The 27,213-nt window shown below is 42.4% G+C and overlaps 1 protein-coding gene across 6 annotated transcripts in view; it reads left to right on the top strand.

The window, feature by feature from the left end:
* TBC1D5 (TBC1 domain family member 5) overlaps positions 1-26,031 on the top strand; it is a 512,051-nt gene extending 486,020 nt beyond the window's left edge. For all 6 annotated transcript variants that reach the window (XM_050938356.1, XM_050938354.1, XM_050938355.1 and 3 more), the window contains 3 exons: positions 9,643-9,722; positions 10,417-10,593; positions 21,873-26,031. In XM_050938356.1, the coding sequence (XP_050794313.1) occupies positions 9,643-9,722; positions 10,417-10,593; positions 21,873-22,166 (551 nt within the window). In that variant the 3' untranslated portion in view covers positions 22,167-26,031. The remainder of the gene's footprint in view (positions 1-9,642; positions 9,723-10,416; positions 10,594-21,872) is intronic.
* Positions 26,032-27,213: the final 1,182 nt, after the last annotated feature.

The raw sequence follows: 27,213 nt of genomic DNA, 5'->3' as shown, positions 1-27,213 counted from the left end.
ACTATACCCATCCACACCAACATTCCAGTCGTGTGTATTATCCCACCAAGTTTCAGTAATGCCAACAATGTCATAGTTGTATTTATTTATTAGCACTTCCAGTTCTTCCTGCTTATTACCCATACTTCTTGCATTTGTATAAAGGCATCTAAAATGCTGGTTTGATCTCGCCTCCCAGGTTTGCCCTGACCCTCCTTTCTCTCTGCCATTATAGCCCATGTTCCCTCCTGTTTCCAACCCATCTCCCAGGTCTTGTTCCCCACTTACCTGTGGGCTTTGCTCACCTGTCCCCGTCGAACCTAGTTTAAAGCCCTCCTTACTAGGTTAGCCAGTCTGTGCACAAATAAGGCCTCATCAGACTCATCACAGAAATGCTGGTTGATTGGCTGGGAAAGCTAATGATGACTTCAGCAGGAGACCTTTGCACCGTACATTATCCTTTGCAAAAGAAAGATCAATGAATGCAGCTGCTGTTTTTAATTTTTGCTGGTGGCCGGATTCTGCGTGGGTGGCTAAGGCCAGCACCTGGTCACAGCAGTTGCGACTGGTTCTAAATCTGGCCTGCTCTTTGGGGACCAGTTGCTCCAGTATCAGCTGTAACCTTTGAAGTAGGAGCCACTCCAGCTGTTACAGTAACTGCTAAAGAGGGAGACGGCCAGTAGCTGTTCGTAATGTACTGAATGTTAGTCTTTCGATGTTCATTTGATTTTATTTAATAGGAAATTAAAACTCATTAGGCACAGTGCATACCGTTTTTGTATATTTATACATATTAACTTTACACGTCATCAAAGTGCACAAGTCTTCTCTAAATAGTGCAGCTAGGACCTACTGTGGATTATTTTACTCATCCATCTTTATATAGAAAATGATAACGTCTAATTTAAACTTTAGAAATTAGTTTTCTCACTGAGCGGAAAAATTGAAATCTTGAATTTTTTCAATACCTGTTTCATGAATGAATTTTCATGGGTGTTGTTTACAAGTTTGGGTAAGTGTGAGAGCAGGATATGAATGTTTATTATTCATTGTAATTCTACAACTGTTACAGCTAACCTGTTTCCAACCAACATTTTTATCAATTTGCCACGTTTGGGCAGCAAATTACATTATTTTCCTTGGGAATAGTTATTGAATGTTTGGTGAGATTCCCACAGTATTTAAATGAAGTGTTTGCTTGACAACAAGTTTCTGAGATTTATTCCTAACCAGTTATGCAAAACACTTTTAGGAGGTATCACTCGTAAATACACCATTGTTGAAAACAAAGCAGCTTTTGTTTCATATAGTAGCTGAATTCTGAAAGTGCGTGTGGCTCCATTGTTCTTTATGTTGAGCTATATGTGACTCATGTCCTGCTCTGCCCCTAGGTTTTGATAGCTTTTGAACTACAACCACCATTTAACAATGTTGGAAAAAAAATATGTATAGTACAGAAATAGATTTACTTGGCTTTGCAAATAATTTATAAGCCATATAATTCAGTGGTTCTTCAGTGTATATCAGTGTTTATTCTGCAGATAGGAGGATGTTCTCAGATTTTCTTTAATTTGGGCTTGATACTAATGCATGCTTTCATAAAGATTTTATTATATTATGAAAAAATCATAATTCAAGAATTACAGTTCCATGATAGGATAAGTATTGTAAAGCAAAATGTGGCCATTCAGCTGTATGAATAGAAAAAAAAATTATCAAATAATATATAAGATCTCAAACTTGGGAGAGTAATAAAATTAGATGTGTGTGTGTGTGGGTGGGTGCTTTAATATAGAACGGTGGAATCTGCCCTTTTGCTCCATTCCTGCACAGCCAAAGCTTCCTCAGCAGAGGAGCTTGAGCTGAAGGCAGAGCTGGGGGCAGAACTAGGGATGGGTGTTTTCCTTATTATTCACATGTTACCACATCAAGGTTTGAATTGTTGAATTAAAAAACCATAGCTATGAAAAACCAGAATACCAATGGATACTTCTACGTCATGTGGAGTGCCTTGCATCTTCTGTTTTGTGCTTTATTTTCATAGCATTTTAAAGGTCAGTGTCCCACATCTGAGGTATGTTCTGAATTACTTATTTTCTCCTCCTTACCCGACCCAGTTAATCTTTGTGCATACTTGTTTTATAACACACGTTTCCATGCATGTGTGTGTGAGGGGGAGGAATACTGTTAGAGAGACATAAAAACCCTGCAAAAGCTAAAGCCTGATGATTCAGGTTCCCCATTGATCAGTTGTTTTCCCCGGATATTAACGTGTATTTTGGGTGCTGGATAGTTTACAAAACCTTCTGTAGTAAAAAGACAAGCGTTATTTGGGAAATAATCAGAGTTCGGAGTTAAAGTAGTATCGCCATATATGACACATTTTAACACTCTGCCAGAAACTTTTAATACCAATTATTTAGTTTAGTGGTATTCAACCTGTGATCCATGGACTCCTGGGGGTCCACAGACTATGCCAAGAGGATCTGCAAAAGGTTGTCGTTACCATAGAACAGTGGTTTTCAACTTGTGGTCTGCAGGCTCCTTTGGGTAATTAGACTATATCTAAGATTTCTCCATTCAGAATTTTTTAGGGACCTGTAAATGAAAAAACATTGAAAATCATTGATTTAATATAGTGAGAGACTGCAGCAGGGCAGGAGGACAATATTTAATACAGACCAAAATAATGAATAACAGGAAACATATTCACAAAGGGATCTAGCTTCATATTAATTCCATCCTCTATAGTTCAGCTTCTTTGTAATGTACCTTGGAATCATAGGATTAACATTCGTCACTATCCAGTTTTCATTCTTATGTTTTAGTCCATTGTTCTAGTACATAGCTACAGTTGACTTCTTAAAAACTGCACTGTACGGATGCTAAATAATGTTCATGTAATCTAGTAACTTGAGGCCACCTCACCCCATTTCCCCTGGCTGCTTTTTACACCTTACGCCCTGAAATCTTTTCCGCTCTGGGCTTTCATGGCTCTTTTGTTCCTTCTAGCTCTCTGATCATTCTATCAGCATCTCATTTGATGTATGGATCTCCACCCCCTTTTCCATTTTATGGGGGTCTATTGCTGTAACACGCTTCTGGAAATACCCAGAGCTGTGAGACAGCTTTACCTCTCTGCCTCAACAAGAGCAAGTTTTGCTGGTGAGTAGACCTCCGTGTCCACTCCATGACACAGCAGCAGCAAATCACCTTCCTCATCAGCAAACACCTGGCCCAGACCTTGCCTAGCAGGTAACAATCAGCATAGTCCAGCTCCCAGGCTCCTCAGAGATGTTTCTCTGCAATGCCCAGCTCCTCCCACTGTGCAATCACAGAAGATATGAAGTTCACTGTTCTGTCAGACATAGCTTATTAATTTAATGGAGGTAAATAGATCCATCTTTTCAAACACAGCACTGAATTGGTTTATAGTAAAAGTAAAACAGGTTTATTAACAAAAGAGCATGGATAAAGTGATACCAACTAAAAGAGATAATGGTTACAAGAAATGGTTACAAGAAATGGTTACAAACAAATAAAAGTGGAAACACGAATCTAAACAGCTAAAACTTAATCTAGCAAGATGAAGTTTTTGTTCAAGATGGTTTTTCTGCTCATCCACAGTCTTCTTTCCAGCCTTTTACTGGCTGGCCTGGCCAGGACCTATCTCAGAGATGAGATCACTTGATTTCTTTGTCTCCTTAAGGTGAGGGATCGAGATGGAGTCTCTCTCTGTTCCTTGTATTCCCAAAGGATTTTCTTTTCTTACAAGTCTGGAAGGCCTCCTGGGGATTCAGTCTCCTGTCTCTCTCTGGGTTTCAGGAGCCATGTTAGTTCTGTCTCTCGCATTCCAGCTCAAGATACCCCACTGGTTTAGCTAATATGTAATTGAGGTAAACCCACATTTCTTTGTCTAGAACAGACCTATTTATCAATTTTACCTAGGCTGGAATATCTTTGTCTTAAACATGCTCTAGTAACGTCATTCTTAACTTCACATGTAAAGTTAGAATATACATTTTTACGAAGATCTTAATAACCAACATGTTGCTAGCTTTCATATAATATATTTCACAAGACATATTTTGTACAAATATTATTAGTGTGCAGGGAGTGAATACAAGGGTGCCTAGGGACAGACTTGTCCCTTTTTCTTCTCTCTTTGCATCTATCTCTGGGTGATCTGATCTGGTCTCAGTTACCATCAACGACGTGAACTACCATCTTTACACTGATGCTTTTAGATCTGCCTTTCTAACCTGTCTTCTTCTGACCCAGTTCTAGATCGCATCCCCACTCTCTCTCATCTCATTCTGCATGTATTAAATTTAACATGGCCAAACTGTACTCCTTTTCTCTCCTATGAAACCTTCTGCAGTTCCATATTCAGTCACATTTGACAACACTACCATCTTTTTCTCTGTTGGTCATGTCTGTAACAAAAGCTTTGAGTTTTCATTCTTTCTTGCAGGGTTTTTTGTTGTTGTTGTTTTTTAAATGCTGATGATGACAGGGCATGGTGTTAGTGATATAACATTTTTCTTAGCAAGAGTTTAGGATGATAGCATTATTCACAGGTAGCAAAGCATTGTTCCCAGACGAATGCCAGTAAAGGGGTAGATTTGCATAAAGCTTAGTACTGTGGGTGGAGAAGGACAAAGAGAAGCTTTTCCCTTCCCTCGTTGCATTCCAGTGCAGCAGGTATCAAGCATAAATTTGTTGTTCTGTGTTGTGCCTCTGAGGCATGGCACAGAAATCAAAGCCCAAGGAGAGTGGAGGGTTAAGGTGAATGGAGAGGTTCCTGGCATAGTTTAATCAGCTCTGGAGGCCTGCCTGAGTTATGGTAGCCTCTCTGGGCTGCCCTATGCGCTACAGCATGGCCCAAAATCTCCATGGCACTGTGTACTGTGGCATTTTCTCTGAAATACCCATCCTGGACTGGGTAAATCCCCTGTGCCAGGGCTTGCAAGGGGGATCCTTGAAGAACAGACTTTCAGCTGTCTTCCTTCTCCAGCCAGATATAAGACTATTAAGCTCCATTTACTCTGCTCCAACTCTTTTACCCAAAGTAAAGGGGAGAGAGCAGAGGTGAGGATTTCACTCTTGGTACCCAAGGACCAGGGAACTGTAGCATCAGTGCTGGCATTAGGAACTAGCAGAACTAGAATTGCGCAGTGCACACTTAAATGAATTGAAGGGGTCCATAGATGCTATTGCTGTGTATATTCATAAGTGCTTCCTGAAATATTTCCAGAATCAAGTTAGGAAGGTTGCACACCTGAATTGGGATGGGGGTGGAAGTAGCCAGCTGACTAGATTCTCTAAGGGTAGGTCTGCACTACGAAATTAGATCCATTTTATAGAAGTCGATCTTTAGAAAATGATTTTATATAGTCGATCATGTATGTACCCACTAAGCGCAGTAGGTTGGCGAGTGGTGCACTGTGGGTAGCTATCCCACAGTCTCCGCTGCCCATTGGAATTCTGGGTCGAGCTCCCAATGTCTGATGGGGCAAAAACATTGTCGCGGGTGGTTTTGGGTGCATGTTGTCAGTCTTCTCTCCCTCCCTCCTTGAAAGCAACGGCAATCAATCGTTTCGTGCCTTTTTTCCTGGGTTACCCGTGCAGACGCCATAGCACGGCAAGCATGGAGCCTGCTCGGCTCACCACTGCTGTTGTGAGCATTGTAAATACCTCACGCATTATCCTGCAGTATGTGCAGAACCTGGGTAGGAGACGTCAGCACGAGGACGATTGTGAGAAGGACATTGACACAGATGTTCCTGGAAGCATGGGCTGTGGCAATTGGGACATCATGGCGGCAGTGGGGCTGGTTGATAGTGGAATGCCGATTCTGAGCCTGGCAAACAAGCTCAGACTGGTGGGACTGCATAGTGTTGCAGGTATGGGATGATTCCCAATGGCTGCAAAACTTTTGCATACGTAAGGCCACTTCAATGGAACTGTGTGAGTCGCTTTCCCTCGCCCTGAAGTTCAGGAATACCAAGATGAGACCTGCCCTGACAGTTGAGAAGCGAGTGGCAATAGCCATATGGAAGCTTGCAACGCCTGACTGCTACCGGTCAGTCGGGAATCACTTTGGAGTGGACAAATCCACTGTGCAGGCTGCTGTGATCCAAGTAGCCAAGGCAATAAGTAACCTTCTACTAGCAAGGGTAGTGACTCTGGGAAATGTGCAGGTCATAGTGGATGGCTTTGCTGCAGTGGGGTTCCCTAATTGTGGTGGGGCGATAGATGGAACACATATCACTATCTTGGCACCAGACCACCTTGCCAACCAATACGTAAACTGCAAGGGGTACTTCTCAGTGGTGCTGCAAGCACTGGTGGATCTCAAGAGACGTTTCACCAACATCAACATGGGATGGCCAGGAAAGGTGCATGACGCTCGCGTCTTTAGGAACTCCAGGATGTTTGAACAGTTGCAAGAAGGGACTTACTTCCCAGACCAGAAAATTACCGTTGGAGATGTTGAAATGCCAATAGTTATCCTTGGGGACCCAACCTACCCCTTGCTCCCATGGCTCATGCTCATATACAGGCAGCCTGGACAGTAGTAAGGAGCAGTTCAACTATAGGCTGAGCAGGTGCAGAATGGTGGTAGAATGTGCCTTTGGATGTTTAAAAGCTCGCTGGTGCTGACTAGGTTAGACCTCAGTTCAACCAATATTCCCATTGTTACAGCTGCTTGCTGTGTGCTCCATAATATCTGTGAGAGTAAGGGGGAGATGTGTATGCTGGGTTGGGAGGTTGAGGCAAATTGCCTGGCAGCCAGTTTTGAACAGCCAGACACCAGGGTGATTAGAAGAACACAGCTAGGTGCGCTGCACATCAAAGAAGCTTTGAAAACCAGTTTCATGACTGGTCAGGATACGCTGTGACAGTTATGTGTGTTTCTCCTTGATGCAAAACCACCCCCTTTGTTGAATTTACTTCTCTGTAAGCCAATCCTGCTCCCCCGCTTCGACTACAGCTGGCAAAGGAAATAAGGTCCCTATTATTCTGAATCCATGCATTCTTTATTTATTTTTAAAAAAAAGTGAGATCACTGACAAGGTAGCCTGGGTAGGGTGTGGCAGGAAAGAAGGACAAGGCCGCATTGCTTATTGTAGCCACACCACAAATCAAAGCTGTTTGAATGACAGCCTCTGTTGCTTGGGCCATCCTCTGGAGTGGAGTGGCTGGGTGCCTGGACCCTCTCCCCTACCCCCACCCCCATGTTCTTGGGTGTCTGGGTGAGGAGGACATGGAACTTGGCGAGGAGGGCAGGCAGTTATACAATGGATGCAGCAGCAGTCTATGCTCTTGTTGCGTTTCCTGCAGCTGCACCAGACGCCTGATCATGTCCGTTTGCTCCCCCATTAGCCTCAGCATCTCCTGATCACACTCACTGAATGCTTTCCAGGCTTTGGCCACTAAATGCCTCCATGCATTCACCTGTGCCCTATCAGTGCGGGAGGCCTGCATGAGCTCTGAAAACATGTCATCCCGGGTGTATTTTTTTCACCTTCTAATCTGCAATAACCTCAGGGACAGAGATGATACGGGGAGCATAGAAACATTTGCACCTGCAGGGGCGATAAAAAGGGAGAGTAAAATTTAAGAAGAGATATTTCTGAGAACAAAAGGGAGACTCTTTCACAGTGAATCAAGCAATTCACAACAGACAGTACATGTGCTTTAGGTACATGGTCGCATTTTGCCTTTTCTATTGAGTGCCTGCCAGCATGGTGACACATTACACACGGCTGGGCAACAGAATTCGGTTTCCAGGTAGCCATGGTAAGCCAAAGGGTACGCGGGGTTGGCTTCTTCCGCCTGCATAACATATGGGAATGGTTTCAAACTGCAGCGCTCTCCTTTCCCGCAGCAAGCAATGTGGTTGGGTCTGCCATTTAAAAGGAGAGGGCTGCGGTTTTGGGTTGGATGTGCAGCACACCCCTCCTCTCACCCCGTGGCTATTCCCTTTTAGCCAAGCGCAAACAGCCCAGCATGAATGGGGTCCTTTTACTGTTCCCTTACAAAAATTCCCCTATTTCAACCAGGTGACCATGGATGATATCACTCTCCTGAGGCTGACACAGAAAGATAAAGACAAATGTTGCATGAATGTGACCAAAACCCAGGACCATTCGCTGCCATGCTTTGTGCTGCAGTAATTCCAGACTAGTTGCTACTGGCTTGGCATAATAAAGTGTCCTACCGTGGAGAATGAAATAAGGCAGTCCTCCCCAGAAACCTTCTGCAAAGGCTTTTGGAGTACCTCCAGGAGAGCTTCATGGAAATATCCTTGGAGGATTCCTGCTCAATCCCCAGACACGTTAACAGACTTTTCCAGTAGCTGTACTGGCCGCGAATGCACCCCAATTCTTCAGGGCAAATCAAACATTAAACACAATTGCTTGTAAGCCCTGTAGAATAGTTACAAATGTGCACTCACCAGAGTGACTCCCCTGCCTTCAGGGTCTGGGAACCCGCTTTGGGAGGGTATTGGCTCCAGGGTGATGAGACGGTCCTGGCTGCTGGGAAGAACAGATTCTCCACTTGTCTGCTCCAAATTCTCCTCCTCCTCCTCCTCTATGTTGTGTGAGACTCCCCACCCCCTTTGCAGATGTCCACGGACAGTGGTGGGGTACTGGTAGAGTCCCCCCCTAGAATGGCATGCAGAAGCGGCATGGTTGGGTCTCTGACCCTGAGCGACCGTTTGTCTCCTTTGTCTTGTGGTAAGCTTGTCTGAGCTCCTTAACTTACATGCGGCACTGCTGTGTGTCTCTGGTAAAGCCTCTCTCCACCATTCCCTGTGCGATTTTGACATATATATTTAAGTATTTCTTCTTTTTGATCGGAGTTCTGCCTGCACAGATTCTTCTACCCATACAGCAATCAGATACGGTGTCTCCCGTTCACTCCATGCTGGAGCTCGTTTGCAATTCTGGCACTTCATGGCCACCTGTGCTGCTGAGCTCGCCATGAAATGAAATTCAAAAGTTCCCAGGGCTTTTCCTGTGTACCTGGCTAGTGCATTGGAGTTGAAAGTGCTGTCCAGAGCGGTCACATTGGAGCACTCAGGGATAGCTCCAAGAAGCCAATACTGTTGAACTGCACAATGCTGCATCTGCACTACCCCAAATTCAACCCAAGAAGGTGGATTTAGCTCTACTCCCCTCACCAGGGAGGAGTACAGCAGTTGATTTTAAGAGCCCTTTAGGTTGAGGAACGGAGTTGGTTGTGTAGCCGGATTGCTTATAAAATCAACCTAACGCTGCTAATTTTGACCTAACCCCGTAAGCGTAGACTAGGGCTAACTTAATATCTGTGGAGATCATGAAGGTTATAGCCATCAGCTTTCTTCTAGGGATCAGGAATAGTATGTCTGTTGTGTGTCCTGATTGATTCAATTGGCAATTAGCACACCATCATTGTGGGAGTTCTGACTGGTGCATAGATTTGGCTAGCCAAGTTTCTAATCTGCTTCTACAATAAGTAAAGGTGCCAAGCTATAGGTCTATATGTGTGTGACTGTTTGCATGACAGCATGAGACATGGTGCTAATTTCTGAGCATGCTCATGCTGACTGTAAGTTGGTGGCAGATAAGTACTAAGTGATCATTTAGGAAAATACTGTTCTTTGTGTTGCAGGAAATATTCAAGAGGTCATATTACAGGAACACTTGGAGAAAGAGGATGAAATTCTGATATCCCTGGCAGGCTTGAAGCAGGTACAGATATTGACTGAATTCAGCTTTACAAATATTAATATATTAAGTTTTTCAAATCCTCTTTTTCTGGAGGTGAAATTGAACCATAGAGAGTTCAAGTTTCCTACCCAGTCCTAATTTCAGGAAGTCTATGGTGGCCTGTGAGTAGAACCCTGGTAGCCTTATTCTCAGTTCTGGGCTTTAACCATCACTCTTCCAATGCATAACATACACTGTATTCAGTATCCATGCCTCTGTCTTCTGTACCAAAAAAGCTGATATTTGTGTGTCATTTGATTTGAGGAAAAAGTACTACATTCCTTTAACGAGAATATTACTAAACAATGTGCATCTGTCTCTAAGAACTATTTCATTAGGGTTAGCTCTAGAATATCTTTCAACTGGAATACCATAATATATGTCAGCTATATGAGTGCTGGGGAGAGCACATAGGTGGTTTGTTCTTTTTAAATATCTTAGGTACTTTGTGCTTTCCAGTTTCTGGTAGAACCTTGTTTCACTGGTGCTTGATCCTTTAATCAGTGCAAGTATTACCATTAATATTGTTTTCTTCTTCAAAAAATATAGTAAATTAATTAAAAAAACATAGTGTATGAAAGGCAGACTGTCTGCTTTGCGTACATTAACCCAGGCTTCAGATATTTTAGATTTTTCCTAATGTTCTGAATTATTTGTCCTCCTGTTCGGCAAATAGATCAAGGATATTCTAAAGGGTTCCCTGCGTTTCAACCAGAGCCAGCTGGAAGCTGAAGAGAATGAGCAAATCACAATAGAAGATGATCATTACTGTTCCAGCAGTCAGAACAAGGAGATGGACGATGCCCTAAAAGGATCTGTTATGGCAAAGCAACACTTCCTCTCAGCGCTTCAGGTAAATACATCCATTTCAGCCAAGTTGCTGATACCCTGATGGAACAAATGTGGCATTCAATAAACATCTTTAGAACATTTTTCTAATGTTCCTAAAATTTCACAAATGTCTTGTGACAATTAAAATAATTTTTTTTTGTGATTCAGACATTTACCTAAGAATGTAATGTAAAAAAATTTGTTCTAATTAAATAGCTTTGTTTATAAGTTGATACAATAGCAAATAAGACCTAGAGTTCCCTTAGCTGAATGAGTTTTCCCAGGGTTTGAATTATCCATTATCAGAAAGGAGGCAATGTTGTTCGCTGCTAGATAAGGCTCTGAGCCCAATCCTGCTCCCACTGAAGTCAGTTTCAAAACTCCCACTGACTACATTGGTGCAGGATTGGGCCCTTTGTGAATAGGTAAATCAAGTACAGTTGTTTTTTGTTTTTTTCTAAATAGTTATCTTGGCTTCTTCTCAGTAAATTAGTTTCATATTTTAAAAGATTGAAAATATATCTTTAAAGAGAGTTATAAAGGTGGTATTGGTGCTGGGGATTTAAAAACTGAAAGCAAATGTTTTCCTGTGGGTAGACTATTCTCATTGCCTATGTCCTCTAGAATTTCATTATGCAACAGCTGATTACTGCATTGCACCAATGAATCCATATTCACATGCCAAAAAAGATGCTGCTAAATCACTTTAACCTTCCATTCCCTTTCAGTTGTTTGAGGTTTCTGTATTGGCTATCTCCGTGAATCAATACGTTTTCATCCCACATGAAAAACATATGGTTACAAGGCAATAGATTTATTTCCATCCATAGTAGCACAAGGTTGCATAGCACACGGTTTTTGTCATTTAGTTGAGCTATGATCTTATATGAACAATTAACTATGTATGCAGATTAATGTATAATTCCCAATAAGAGCACCTCAGCGGAGTTCTGACGTTAAATCTGCCATACGCCAGCGCCAGTATCAATACCAACAATACTGGGAAACCAATAACAGCATTACCATTGCCATGGTCCAGTCTAGGCTGTGCTCAGTTTTCTACTACAGCTTGTTGAATCAACTGAGCAGTGCTGAAGGAGTGAATGAAAGCAAATAGAAAGAAGAATTACTTACCTAAACCTAGTAAAACACAATGTTGTGGTTTATAATAAAAATTTTCTTGCTTTTAACAGCTGTTAAAAATTGTATTTTAATATTAAAAATAAAATATATCTTATTTTACTTAATTATGTTAGGTGCAAAGATAAAAGGCTTTTAAGTTTGTTTACAAGTTCATTTATAATGGGTGTTGTCACGGATCCTAGCGAGTGCCCCTTCGCGGCCACCTGCTAGGACTGCTGTGAGGGGAATCCAAGCCTCTCTGCTCTAGCTCCTCAGGGGTGTGTTAGGCTCATGGAATCTGAACAGAGTCCAGCCACTGCCCCAATCTCAGAGTCCCTAGACACACGCTCAGGGTGAGATCTTGTAAGTGCACCCCTTTTCTGAGGGTTTTAACCCTCTGTCCAGCTGCCTAGCCCTCCTTCAAGACTATCTAGTACTTAAACACACCCCTGTCCCAGAACACCATTCCCAAAAGGTGTGAAGCTTCTGGTTCACAATTTAAATCCCTCAGGTGCACCACAGTAGTTGTGAAGCAGCCCGCTTTGCACACACACGCTTTGCTCAATCTATCAACCTGTACTTAAGGATGCTCTTAACAGATAAAGCAGAGGAGAGTACAGATCATCTAAAACATCCTAAATGCAGCATCCCTCACTGGCTTATCCTTCTCTTGGGATCCTTGGGGGACCATCTATATTCCAGCAGGCAAGCAGGGCTCTCCATCTCCTTGCCTAGTCTGCCACTGCAGCAGCCTCCCTTGCCTTAGCAAAATGACTCTTTCTCCTAGTGCCTCCCTGTGAGTCCTTTAATAGACTCCGACTGGGGTCACATACTTCTTTTGTTCAGCCTTTTGGTAACTTTCCACTGCTCCCCTCCCTTTAGACAAGAGGAGAAAGTGGCTTCTCCAAGGTAGAGCAAATCTGTTGTCCCAAGGTGTTTTACTTTGAATAAACTGTCACTGAGTGCTGATTAATCATCATTGTTTCTGGCCTGGCAGAGGCATGGCACAACCCTGCTAACTCATAGGGGATCCCCATACATATAGGTATTCCATTATACAATTTCATAAAATCATTCAAAGTTCAGAAGTGGTACAAAAAGAACTCCCAGTTCATCACAGATGTCATTACTGCATTTAACTGTGGTTATTAAAACAAGGCTTTTCTGCCATATTGAAGGCAGTGGTTAAACTCCATTGGTAACCTGCTGGAGTCCATATGGGCTAACACAGGTTTAACCAATGCCTTCAATATGGCAAAAAAGTCAGGTTTTAACAAAAGTTGTTAAAGCAGTAATGACATCTGTGATTTGTGTAAGCTCGAAAGCTTGTCTCTCACCAACAGAAGTTGGTCCAATAAAAGATATTACCTCACCCACCTTGTCTCTCTAATATCCTGGGACCAACACAGACACAATGGGATTGCATATGGGAGTGCATATGTAATGACAGCCCTTATTTTGGTACTATAGCTTCTCACTCTTTACATAAAAAATATTTTTGCCTTAGTATTGAAATGGCAGATGCCTTATTATTAATAATCCTTAACACTGATTCACAGTATAAAGTGAAAGATACAGTATAACACAACACACTGTTAGATTGTGCAAACATTACTCAGGCTGGAAAGGATTTACTCTCACATTGTTATTATTGGGGCTATTCATGAGTAACTGCTGGCAAATGTGAGTAAGGGTTGTGCATTCTAACCCTGATAAAACATTTAATACGGTTTTGAGCTTTAAATGGTTAATATCTGCAGATTATAGTACATTTACAGTTTAGGGTACAGTGCATTTATTCTTATTAGCATTCTCTCATCTTATCTTCTGGGAGCTCCACTTATAGTAATGAGCATCAGTTTATTATAGTAACAAAAATAAGAAATTAGTTTTAGAACTGCTTATTGTTGGGAAGAAATATTAATACCCCAGCATTCTTTGCTGTTTCTGACTACATTGTGTTTTGCTTTAGTAGGTAAAATCAAGTAAAAAGAGAAGACGTTTTGACATTATGTAATCAAAATTAAGAGATAAAAACTGCTAAGTTTAGTAGCCTGAGAAATGAGAGCATTAATTAATTCTTTTCCAAACAGGACCACAGTCCAGCTTTTTAGTCTTAATGAGGGTAATGTGCTACAATGATGTTTCCAGGTCAAACTAGAAGCATTTTCTGAATACAGCAGAAAGTTTAAAAAGTTCTAAACATTAATTATTTAGAACACGTTGTGTTGCTTTAGTTGCATTCCTATTTAATGTATTTCCAGCAAAATAAATTTTACTACATTTGTGGCTTTTTTCCTAGTGCAGTAATGTGAGTAATTCTGTTTAGTATGGCCTTTTATGGCTCCTGAGTCTGTTATGTAGAAACTATATTTATATTCCAGAACCTCTGGAAAATGTTTTGGACCCAAATCTCTTCTCATCTACACTAGTCTCACACCAGTGTTACTCAGTTGACTTCATTGGCGTTACTGCAGATTTATATTAGTGCAAATGAGATTGAAATCTGGCCCATTGTCTTTCATATTTTTTTAGATATTGGTCATTTGTCACTTCATTAATCAAAAAAGAAACTTACATCCCACCCCGTATCTCAGTTTCCCCATCTGTAAAATGGGAGTAGTGATACTGACCTCCTTTGCAAAGAAAACACTTGGCAATACAAAGATGAAAAACGCTATATAAAAGCTAAATAATATTATTTATACCACTCTACTATATATGTTTGGTCATAGTGGCACATTGCTCCAGCACTTGACATTTTATAAAGAATTACACATATAAGGAGGACTTTTTTTCCCTAATGCTCCATTTTTAACTGTGCTACAGTGGAATAAGAAAAAGCCTCAAATAAGATGTGCAGCATTAATTTCAGTAGCAATACAGTTGATAAATAGAAATCTTGCATTGCTAAATATTGTATAATTAACTCATTATCTTTTTACCTAGCCCAAGAAGGAGACAAAATGAGCTGCTGCTGTTTTTCTAGGCTTACTTAAAATGTATTCTTCTTGTTAGCTTTAACCAGTTCACAGTATGCAGGCAATTGAAATAAGCCTGATACTAGTATCTGATATTCATCATGAAAAAACTTTTGGAGAAGCCATATGGCACCAGGTGAAAGGTTGTTAACTTTCAAAAGCTACTGGAAGTATAATTCTGTCATTTTTCATTTATTCAGTAGTGGCAGCACATGGAAGAAAACATGGTTCACGTCAGTACGAGTTTCCTGAAATAAACAGACAGAGCAAGGAGTGGGGAGACATATTTTTACCTCTGGAAATACCAGCATCAAAATAATAGTGTGTTCTAAACACAGACCTATATTTATAACAAGCCTTTATATCATATTGAAGGGAATGGGTACATATTTCTACCAAACCCAGGTTTAGGGGCCCAAAATTTGGATAGCCTAAAAATTGAAGAACATAACCATAAAGAAAAGAAGCTAAGAGATGATGCTTTTTTTTGTCCAACCAGGCAACAGCACATTTCAGAATTTAGGAAGCTGCAGTAGCAGGCCCCCAGTAGAACTAGCTAAGGTGGTGCTTGTTCACTGCCTTAAGGAAGTCAGCCTGTTTGCCTTACAGATATCTTCAAGATCGCTAGCACTGGTAACCTATTTGTAAGTGTGTTGCTAGGTAATGCCTTTGGTTCCCTAGGGTAGCAGCCATCTTGGACAAGAGAGCTGGGAAGACTGAAACAGGGGCTAAGATGATGCCATCAGACTGGAATTATGAAATACACTCAGTGCTCAAAATTAAATTTGTATCTGTGTGTCAGGGGCTTCCAAAAGAATGGGGAAAAGTGGATTACGTCAACTAGGGGTGTTTAAAATAGCTTTCATTACTGCTGTAAAAAGAAAAAGAAGGCCATGAAATTTGAAATGGAACCTACAGCCCCAGAAGACCTTAATCTGGCCCTCTGTAATGCTATGTGATGAGTGTCCATGGAATCGAGCAGGAGACTGTTGATTAATTTCTGGAGCTGAGCCGTTCTTTTACACTGTCTGTGTTCTCAGAGCCCTAGACATAATAGCTGATTAACTGACAGACAATGAAGATGGTAATTCAAATAGATCAGATGAAACAAAAACAGTAATTAAAGAAAAATTATATGTTTCACCATACAAAAGGTGTTTAAATAGTGTAGTGTCTCTGTCTGTAAATTAGATCTGTTTGTTTGTAGCTTCTTGAAGTAGTGAAAACATGTTTTTAAATTCACAAAAGGAGTAGAAAATTTACTACCAGTCAGTTTTAACTACTTTATGACTTTACTAAATAGTTTTTGGAACTCCTAATAATAATTTTTTCAATTTGGGTTTTATTAATTTTATAATGGTCATCTGAAGGAAAATAAATTAAGTTATTTTAAAAGGGATGTGTGCATGTAAAGATTAGCAAAAATATTCAGCTAAAGTCAATTTTTTAGATCCATTAATTATATAATTGTTAATTGTTGTTGCTTGTGATTTGTCATATTTTTGTTGCTACACTGAACATAAGATGTTTCAATTTGTATTAGACAGACAGTATTAAAATGGGTAATTTATTTATAGAAGAAAATATAAATAAAAATGAGAGTTTTTAATATTAGTTATATAAGCAAGAAATTTTTTTTTAAATAGTCCCTATTAATAGTGGAAATGTCTCTGGAATCCCTTTAATACAAACTTTTCTTTGTTCTTGAGGTACTGAGTCACAATTCTTTGTTCTGATCTTTTTCACTCTCAGCTGATATTTTGCCTTGTTAATTTAATAATTTGTAGCAATTACTTACATAATAGCTGTAGCATAAGTTTCCTATATATCCTGTACTTCAGTCCTCCCAATCCATTGATGGACTGAAGACTTTCAAGAGAGTACTCTTGTGTAATGAACAAGAGAGACAATGGGAAATGGCTATCAGCAGTAACTGCAGTAAAATAAATTTGGCAAGAGCCCATGGGGTACCTAAAGGCAAGTTATGGATCACCAGTACCTTAATGACACACCTAATTTTAGGTACCGTATTATTAATCTGTCTCTCATTCACGCTGTTCCATATCCTTTATTTTATTCTTTTTTATTCTCTACCAAAGCCTCCCATCTCTTATCCTAAAGTTACATTATGCTAGGAAATATAACTTTGCCTGAAAAATCGTTGTTGATGGAGTTGCTCCTGCTTAATGCACCATTGTCTGTTTGAGCCTTACATAACGGACACATGTTTCTCCAGCTGCTCCTTCCACTTCTTTTCCCTTTTCTCACTCTTGTGTTACTGTGAATCTAACAAGTTAGAATCAAGTTCATCTCACCTCAGGCTAACGCAGAGTCACTGCTTATCCCATGTCAGACTGTTTGCCAGACTGTATTCTTACTCAGTGGCAGCTGTATGAAATTGACTAGGCACCCAGTCATGATCCCTAGTAGGTGAACAAACTGCTTCCTGTACAGGAACATGATATTAATGTTTCTTATGGAAAAAAGGGGAGATAATCTGCCATCCATTCAAGGTAACAGATTACAAATTTGCTATTGAAAGATTTTCTGCTCCGCTGGATATACCATTAAGTCTCATGAATCAAATTGTGGCCCTCTTGAGGCACTGCAGTTGTTCCAGGTGGTGTAAAAGTTTGGTGAACATGCCACCACATGGGCTAGGTGGCGATTCAGATCACTCTTCAAAATGTCATTTTACACCAACTTCTACAAGCCAAAGGTTCTCTAATACTAGGTCATCAACCAACAGAAAAAAATGTCACTGTAATTCTGATTTCAAAAAATCTTCAATACTATAATGTACGTGTAAGATCCCAAACAAAGATCATCTAGTTACATAGAACTATAAGGAACTGCAGTAATGTGAGAGAGACGTACTTTAGTACCAGTACAAGCTCCAGTACTTAGTGATGTATTTTTAGTCTCTCTCAACTTTATATTTCATGCAAAGTAAACAAGTACTTTTAGCCATTGCTGTTTTGTTAGTTAAAAAACATATTTTTCCCTCATCTGCCCTTCTGCAATGCTTGCAATGAGTCAAATTCCTCTTGCTGTTTCTCCTCAGGGTTGAGGTTTCAGATTTGAGCATTGGGGTCATTCTTCATAGAGGGACTTTTGAGGCTGGAATTAATTCCATCCATGTATCTAACCAGGGTCCTATTTAGTATCTTTAGGACACAGTGCAAGATACATTTGTATTCTCTGAATTTAACTGTTTGTGCACCTAAAGTACTAAGGGTATTTGTCAAGTCAGTGGGTAGAGATCATACAAGTCAGCGTAGACTTGAGTGGTTGCTCATATCGATTTCAATTAGGTGTGCGCGCCACGTGCACGATCGTCGGAATATTTTTACCCTAGCAACACTCGGTGGGTCGGCTGAGGCGCCCCCTGGAGTGGCACCCTTATGGCACCAGATATATGCCCTGGCCGACCCAGCGCCCCCTCAGTTCCTTCTTACTGCCTGTGATGGTCGTTGGAACTGTGGAGCAGCTTAGCTGATCTCCGCTTTCCCTAGCATTCACTTTAGTACCTGTTAATAGTTTCTGATTAGTTAATAGTTGGTTATAGTTGTTAATAGTTGTGAATTACTTAGTATAGTTAGTTAGTTTAATTAGTGGGGGAAACAGAGTCTTCTCCCTTCTCCCCTATCCCAGTACCCAGGCCCATGCCTGGGTCTCCGGGCTTCAAACCCTGCTCAGCTTGCCAGAGGCCAGTGCCAATGGGAGACCCTCATGACTCTTGCCTAAGTTGTCTGGGGCAATCCCACCACGCAGACAAGTGCTGCATTTGCAAAGCCTTCAAGCTGAGGACCAGGAAGGAGCGGGACTTGAGACTGAAGCAGCTCCTTATGGAGGCAGCACTTAGCCCAGTCCCTTCCTCTGCGTACTGAGACTCAGCACCATTGTCCTCGATGCAGAGTGCCCTTGCGGCACCGACTGTTCCGGCACCGTGTTCAGACTCTACCAAAGACTTGCAGCACCAGATCTCCCCAGCACTTCCACCACCATGGCGCAGGTCTCTATCTCCAAGGCAGAAGCAGCAGCAGCCCAAGCAGGTGCCAGCCACTTCTAGTTTGTTGGTGTGGCAGCCGCCGACACTTCCCGTACCGCAATTGGAGCCACGTCCATTGCCAGAGCGCATAACACAAATATTGGTTCCTGCACCGTTGACTCTGGCGCCGCAAGGTCTGTTGAGTCCAGTGCATGTAAGCTCCCTGGTGCACACCACAGTCGAGCTGTGATTACCCTTCACACCGGAGACCTTTTCAACAGCGCAGGATTTGATCGCGCTCTCAGAGCCGACTCCTTTGCAGCCAGCAGCACCTCTGGCACAGACAGTGCTGTCGAAGGGAAAGCTGTCCCTCATGTGACCGCCATTGCTGAGTGAAGAACAACACCACCAGTCCTGGTCCCGATCTTTTTCCTGGCACCCATCACAGTGTCGCTCGCAGTCCCGGCACCGTTCTCGCTCTTGGCGCTAGTCGTACTCGCGACGCCGCACCAGCTTGCAGAGATCCAAATCGTGTTATGGACTCCCGGTTCTGGTCAGAGCTGCACTCGACCCAGAGCCGATCCCAACACTAATCTCACCGCAGGTTGCCATCAAGATCCAGATCAGGCTCCCAATACCAATATGACCACAGCCACAGATCGCCGGCATCAATGTCTCAGTACCATTCTGCCTCACGGCACTGGTCCCCGGCACCACGGCACTGTACAGCACCAGGGTACTCGGCACCAGCACATTCAGCACTGCCTCTGCATCGTTGCACTCGCAAGGTGGCTACCACGCCCAGGACCAGGGCAGTATAGGCCAGTGGCTAGAAGAAGGCGAAGACCCAGGCCACGAACCCCCACAGTGGTCCTTTTGGACCCCCCCCGGGCTTACCATGAGGCCCAGGGGGCTTCTTCGGGGGCTTCCTATTCCTCCCCTTTGGAGCCACGAGTACTGTAGGCCACTGTGTCTCGCCCCCACCCTGGGAGGCTCTGAGGCAACTGCTCCAGCGCCAATGCAGGCCCACTCTCCTAGCATGATGGACCTCCACAAGAGGCCCTCACACAGGATCCCTTAATCCCGGGGGTATCTTCCTTATCCTGGCCCGATGAGGCAGTGGCAGGGACTATGGTTTCTGGCCCTCCTCCTATGGACCTCTGCGACCACCAGGAACTGCTCCACAGAGTGGCGCGCAATATGAACCTCCAGGTAGAGGAGGTGATGGAGTAGAGGACCTTGTGGTGGACATTCTGTCCGCGGAGGCACAGTCCAGAGTTGCCCTTCCCGTCATACGAAGCATACAGGCCAATGCCAAGACAATCTGGCAATTGCCAGCCTCTATTCCACCTAGGCCCAAGGGGGTGGAAAGGAAGTACTTTGTCCCTTCAAAGGATTACGAGTACCTCTATACACCCCCCCCCCAGCCATGCTCCCTTGTCGTGGCTTCAGTCAACAAGAAGAGCAGCATGGTCAGCAGGCCCTGGCACCTAAATCAAAGGACAATAGATGCCTAGACTTGTTTGGGTGCAAGGTGTACTCAGCTGGAGGCTTGCAGCTCAGGGTGGCCAACCAGCAGGCACTCCTGAGCCGATATGACTATAATTCATGGCACTCTATGGAGAAATTCAAGGAGTTGGTTCCACAGGAGTCCAGAGAGGAATTTGGGGCTACAGTAGAGGAGGGCAAGAAAGTGGCCAGAATCTCCTTGCAAGCCTTTCTGGACACAGCAGACTCAGCAGCTAGGACCCTGGCCTCGGGCATAGCCATGCGCTGCATCTCGTGGCTGCAGGTCTCTGGCTTACCACTAGAGTTACAGCAGACCGTCCAGGACCTACCCTTTGATGGCCAGGGCCTATTCTGCAAGAGACAGACTCAAGGCTGCAGAGTCTGAAGGACTTGAGAATTATCATGTGCTCTCTGGGAATGCATACCCCAGTAACACAGACCACAGCCTCAGAGGTCATACCCTCCCCCTCGGCCGAGACAGGACTTCTTTAGAAGACGCGGCCGAGCTGGTAAAAGAAAACATGCTGGACACCAAGCCAGCCAAGGCCAGATCCCTCCCAAGCCATCCGCAGGGCCTAAGCAGAACTTTTGAAGGTGCACCCAAGGACGGAGCACCAGACTCCATTCAGGATCCTTCCTCCCCTTTCCAAAATCATCTCTCCCATTTCCTCCATGCATGGTCCTACGCATGGTAGAAAGGGAATACTCCCTCCAATTTGCTTCCCCCACCCACCTGCCCCTCTTCCCCGTCCCTCTTCAGGGACCCTTCTCACGAGCACCTCCTTCTACAGGAGGTACAGTCACAATATCTGCACTCCCTAGACGTTCGCAGGGCCCTGGCCTTCTACATTGAGCGAACGAAACCCTTCAGGAAAACGTCACAGCTGTTTGTTGCTGCGGCAGACCGGGTGAAGGGCCTTCTGGTCTCCTCCCTGCGCATCTTGTCCTGGATCACATCATGCATCCGTGTGTGCTATGACTTGTCTGGTGTCCCATCTTGCACCTTACTGCCCACTCCATGTGGGCTCAGGCTTCATCCTCTGCTTTCCTGGCACATGTGCCCATTCAGGAGATACGTAGCGCAGCGACTTGATCATCGGTGCATACCTTCGCCGCCCACTATGCAGCAGTCCAGGGGTAATGCTGCATTTGGTTCGGCGGTCCTTCACTCTGTGACATCTCACTCCAACCCCACTGCCTAGGTAAGGCTTGGAAGTCACCTAATTGGAATCGATATAAGCAAGCACTCGAAGAAGAAGAAGAGACCGTTACTCACCTTTGTAACTGTTGTTCTTCGCGATGTGTTGCTCATATCCATTCCAAACCCGCCCTCTTTCAGAGTAGCCAGCAAGAAGGAACTGAGGGGGCACTGAGTCGGATGGGGCATATATCCGGCGCCATAAAGGCACCGCTCCAGGGGGCTCCACAGCCAATCCACCAAGTGTTGCTAGGGTAAAAATCTTCCGACAATTGTGCATGCGGCACACGCACACCTAATTGGAATGGATATGAGCAAGACATCTTGAAGAACAACAGTTAAAGGTGAGTAACTGTCTTTTATGTCAGTTGTTGGCAAGAATTGCTTATTTTTCCTATGTCCAGTATCACAATGATGGGTATAATAGAGATTTTTAAATAAAGATGTGGTTTTTAGTTTTGCCACTTAGTCTAAATCATTTCCATGCTATTGTCTCACAGGCAACAGCTGAAACAAGCGGAAATTCAGGGAGCAGAAGCACTGATGACTATATCCTGGTTTCCAAAGAAGAGGAGGGAAATAAAGGTGCTGTTTCTGAGCATGAGCTGTCACTTCAGGCACACAAGGAGATGGCAACAAAGAATGAAGCTCCATCTCATTCTTCTTTGGTCTTTTCTGATCCACTCATGGGCTCCATTTCTGCCTCCTCTAGTAACCTGAGTTCCAGCCCTGATGATGATAGCAATAATAGCAAGGATTCTGACTTCACTATTGTCAGCCCCTTGGACATCTAATTAAACAGCTTGGAGAGCTTGTGAGGTCAGTTACTAAACCTCAGCTGAAATAACTTTGATTCCACAGGGCTGGATGACTGACTCAGAAGGACAGAAGGTATATAAAGGCAACCCATTTCAGCTGCTAAAAGCCTAGCTAATAGATCAGAGCACAAATTTGGTACAAGCAGTATATTGCAACCGTCCAAAGAGTATAAAAATTTTGTAAAGATTACCTTAACAGCTGCAGTAGTATCCAGATCTAATATACAACTACTGGTAGCTGTAGGGTTATCTTAGTGGCTTCTAGAACTATCTTACTATTTACTTAGTTTCTCACCACATAGAATAACCTGCAGCATATATTCCAATGGATACCCAGAGGAGAGGAGCCAAACTACAGTTAATACATTTACTTTTTCCAACAAGCCAGGTTAGGCTTATGCTGGGTGGGAAGGGAACTATTTCACTAGAGATTATGGGTAGAAAATGAGGGGAGACGAATCAAAGAGATGCAAAGCATCCTTCAGCAATTGGTTCAGCAACTGGCATCAAGATTACTGGAGTCACAGCAAAAACCTCTGACTAGTACTCCGAGAGAGAAACTATAAAAGATAAGACTAGCCCTTCAGGTATAGGAGAACACCAAATTAAATCTAAAATAGCCTCTTTAAAGCACTGGGAAGCTTGAATCTATACTAGTTAAAAGACTTCTAATATTTCTGAGTGAGGTGGTATGGGGTTTGTGTGTTGGAGTAGTGTTCCTTTGGAATCTGTTTCTGTAAATGTTCTAAGAACTGTACGGCCTCTTTTACGTATAAGAATCAAGTCCATTCATGATGGATGGTGCTGTAGTTTTCCTTCATTGCAATTCTGTTACAGTTTAAGAAATAATTCACTTAGAAATGTGACTTGGAGTTATCCCCATTTATTTGATTAGAAGCATTGTCTGTTGTCCCAGAGGAGTCTTGAATTCCAAGGGACTATAAGATTCCTTTTCCTCTAGCCAGAGAAATCTGAGTGGTGACTTTTGCTGAAGTATAACTTTTAGATCTCAGTCAACACATCTGTTCTGAGGTATAGAAATATGCTGGAGGCATGGCTTTGAAAAGGAGTGGATGTGGTTTGAAAATGAAAATGATATGGAGCCTGATCCCAAATTACGGAGTTGTTGAAAATCATCCACCTTGCTGGAGTAATTTGTTTGTTACTGTGATAAGGAGAGAAGGCAAAGGAGAACTCTACTCAGATTCCTAGGGATGTCTGCAACAAAAGAGAGTGATAAAATGAAAGAACTTCTACTACTGTGTCTAAAAGAGATTCACAGTTGGAGAGATTAAAATGTATATGCTACTAATGGAGAGGTGAAAACTTTCCTTTGCAGATAGCTTGATTAGGTTTGATCTTTCCTTTCTGAAGCTAAAGGAAGTTGCCCTTGCTTTGACTTAAGTATGCCACCAGGTTTATTCTCAGTAGAAGAGTCCTGAGTTCTTTATCTTTAATCCCACAATAGCTGGTACAGGTTAAAGACACAAGTTTGTGTCTCATTTTTAAGACTTCCTCACTACTGTGTTAAAGTAGAACCAGCTGGCAAATATTGGAAAGGATGGGGATCTGAACAGCAGAGTCCTACTTCTTTTTGCCTAATTTTTTTTCTCCTCAGAATTAGAACTATATCTCTTATCCCGAATTATATTGACTAATTTCACTTTCCTTGGGAAGAATTATTGTTTAATGAGATTAACATGTCTAAATCAGTGGTTTGCTAGGGAAATTTTAACCATCTGATGGTGTTAGATCTGAGTAGACTGAAATAAAACAGCTTCCAGCTATTGGGTGAACATAACTTGCCAAGGAAAGAGGAAAAGAGCTCTGAGGCACTCATAATTAAAAGCACTTTATATCGCAATGCTACTAACCATGTATCCTCTGTATACAAATAGAATGACATGATCTCCATTGCTGGTCAAGAAAAAGGCAGTGATTCAATGAGGTCAAGATTCTAATTAACTCCCTAACTTGTTTCTCTATTCTGAAAAGGAAATCTCTTTCCCATGAAATGTGGAATGCATCTGATAATAATTGTGAGGTTGTTTTTTGCATTCCATAATCATTCTTAAACTCTTTGAAAGTAACAAAAAGAAATTATTAGTAAATGGAAGCCTACTTTTTCAGGAGCTCTGAGGAGATACACTTATAGAAAGAATGCCACTAAATTACTATATACACAACAACAACAACAAAATCCCTCCACATTTATAGGATTTTATCTTACAGGACACATACAGTGTTACCATGCAATAACTTTGTAATTGCATGGCAAATGTTATGTTGTTTAATAAATGGTACATACAATGATCAATTCATCTGCAAGTAACTGGAGTTAAATACAGTTTTTCAAAATTAGGTGATGTGATATACTGTAGTTGGCTCTTACAGGGTCTAGTGTTGACTGAAATTAAAAGGTAATTATCACATAATTACAGCGTAGCCACCACACATGTACACATTTGAAAGCCACCATATAATTCTTCCAAAATTATTTGTGCCTTGTAAAATGAAGAAATACTGGAACGTTATGAGCAGGTTTAGCATCATGTGCGTGACAGGTGCCGCGTAGTCATGATGGCTGTTTGTTTTGCTGAAAGATCTTAAATGCATAACATTTTGGAGGGGTTTTTTTGTTGGTTTAATTCTAATCCTCTCATTTCTACATCTTCACAAAAAAACATTTCAGGATTTAACCTGCATGCTGTGTGCAGGTTTATTTTGTATCCCTGGGTTTGTGCGAGTGTTGGAGGATTAAATAACTGTTAATTTAGAGCCTTCAGGTTTTTCTAGCATTACCACTTCCAGCTAGAGTTGTTGCTGATGTGGCACAAAGGTGAATTTGCTCAGGAAGCACATATGTAAAGCTGGGGAAAGTGTTACGCACATCCGAAGAATCAAGAAGTACCATGTATCATAAAAACAAAATCTTCAGTGACCACAGCAGTCTGGCGTGGGTAAAACACTTCATTTTTTAATCTTTTTTTAAGCATTCTTTTGTTTTTTGTCCATTTACTCCAGGGATCACATTGTCATTCTCTTGAACAGTCTCAGTGCCATAAAAGAATATGATTTGTACAGTTCTTTTATTCTTTAAATTTAGTGGTTGTGTCATTAATACCACATTTTTAAGCAAAGCTGAAAGTATCAAACTTGTTTTTAAAAACTCACAAGTTTGTAATAATCGGTGAATCTCCCTGTTGGCTGAATGTCTATTGTGCCCTGGGATTTGAACAAATCCTCGGCAGTAGAGAGACATTAATACAAATGAGATTTGAGTGAATCCCACTAGATGAATCCACTTTGATTATACCATGTCTCTCTACATTCCAAATACCATTTGTGGCTGCTGTTTGATCATACCAGAAATGTCATTAGACTTTTTTATATACATTAAGCCAAATGTATAGTTTGGACAAAAGCTATAGTTTGGACGAAACAACAGATAATTACACTATCTTGCCTTATGTTACAAATATACCATTTTAAATTGCCATTTTAAAACACAGGATTATTCGTTCTTCCAAAGATGACCTGCTCATAATGTTCATGGATAACACGTAAACTGATATAAAATATATGCATTGTAAATTACAGATAAGTACTGAAGTGGAACTTCAAAAATATACCTGAGCCAATTTGAGGCTTATTGTACTGTATCTCAAGTCTGTACCAAATGATTGTTTCAAGGCTTGTGCATGTAATGTCAGTCATACCTTACTGCAGAAAGGCAGTCACCATATTTTGACTGGGTATTCATTTAGTTGTGGAAATGTGTATCTTCACTCTGGAAGAATGTCTAACCTGCTTTATTAAAGAAAGAACTAACAAATGCAAATTCTTTGGGTGTCTGCTTTTATTCTCATCAACAACAACAAAAAAGGTGGGAGGAATCTGGTGAATAGGGATTAAAATATTACAACTATGCTTTCCCAAAATAGGGATGCACAGCTGCTTGAAAATAATATCTAGCTCTTATATAGCACTTTTCATCAGTTTATCTCAGAGCACTTCCATTGCTGCTTACATAGAACTGAAATCACCACCATTCATTACTGTTATTTTATTGTAATTGTATACATGAGCTAGAAAACACAAGTGATTACTATGCATTCCATTAAATCACATGTTAGAATTTGTTTGCTATTTCATTAAACTGATAGTGTGCCATATTTACTGTATTGAAAGTAAAGGGCCAGAATTTAAGATAGTGAAAAGCAGTCGTTCCATTAAATTCAGTATTACTAGTTTAATAGATTCCAAGGCAAAAAGGGACCATTGTGACCATTAATGTGACCTCTGGTATTACAGAGGCCATAGAACTGCCCCTAGAGCACTGTTTTTCAATCCGTTGGCCATGACCCAGTACTGGGTCGCAGCATGTAAGGCACTGGGTCGCCTTGCTCTGGTCAGCACCGCTGACCGGGATGTTAAAAGTCCTGTCGGCGGTGCTGCCCAGCTAAGGCAGGCTAGTGCCTACCTTTTCCAACACCGCACTGCGCCCCGGAAGTGGCCAGCAGTGGTCCAGCATCTAGGCAGGGGAACCATGGGGCTCCATGCATTGTTTTTGCCCTGAGCCCTGGCTTCACACTCCCATTGCTGGCCAATGGGAAACCGGGGGGGAAGGTGATGCCTGCAGGTGAGAGTTGTGCAGAGCTGCTTGCACACTTCCACCTAGGAGCCAGACCTGCCGCTGGCCAGTTCCAGGGCACAGCACGGTCCATGCTGGCTGAGCCACCAGAGGTAAGTCCATGCCCCAATCCTCTGCCCCAGCCCTGAGTCCCTCCTGCGCCCTGAGCCCCCTCCCAAACCAGAGCCCCTCCTGCACCCCTAACCCCTCTCTCACACTCCAACCCCTTGCCTCAGACCTGAGCCCCCCCAATCCCTCTCCCACACCCTAACCCTTTCCCCAGCCCTAAGCCCCCCAGAGCCTGCACATCCAGCCCAGGGCCCTGACCCCCTACCACACTCCTCATCCCCAGCTCTGTTGGGTCATGGGCATCAACAATTTTCTTCAACT

The sequence above is a fragment of the Gopherus flavomarginatus genome, chromosome 2 (genome assembly GCF_025201925.1).
Source record: "Gopherus flavomarginatus isolate rGopFla2 chromosome 2, rGopFla2.mat.asm, whole genome shotgun sequence".
NCBI classification, from domain to species: Eukaryota; Metazoa; Chordata; order Testudines; family Testudinidae; genus Gopherus; species Gopherus flavomarginatus.
Note: the sequence above shows the minus strand (reverse complement) of the source record. Positions and strands in the feature narration are given on the sequence as shown.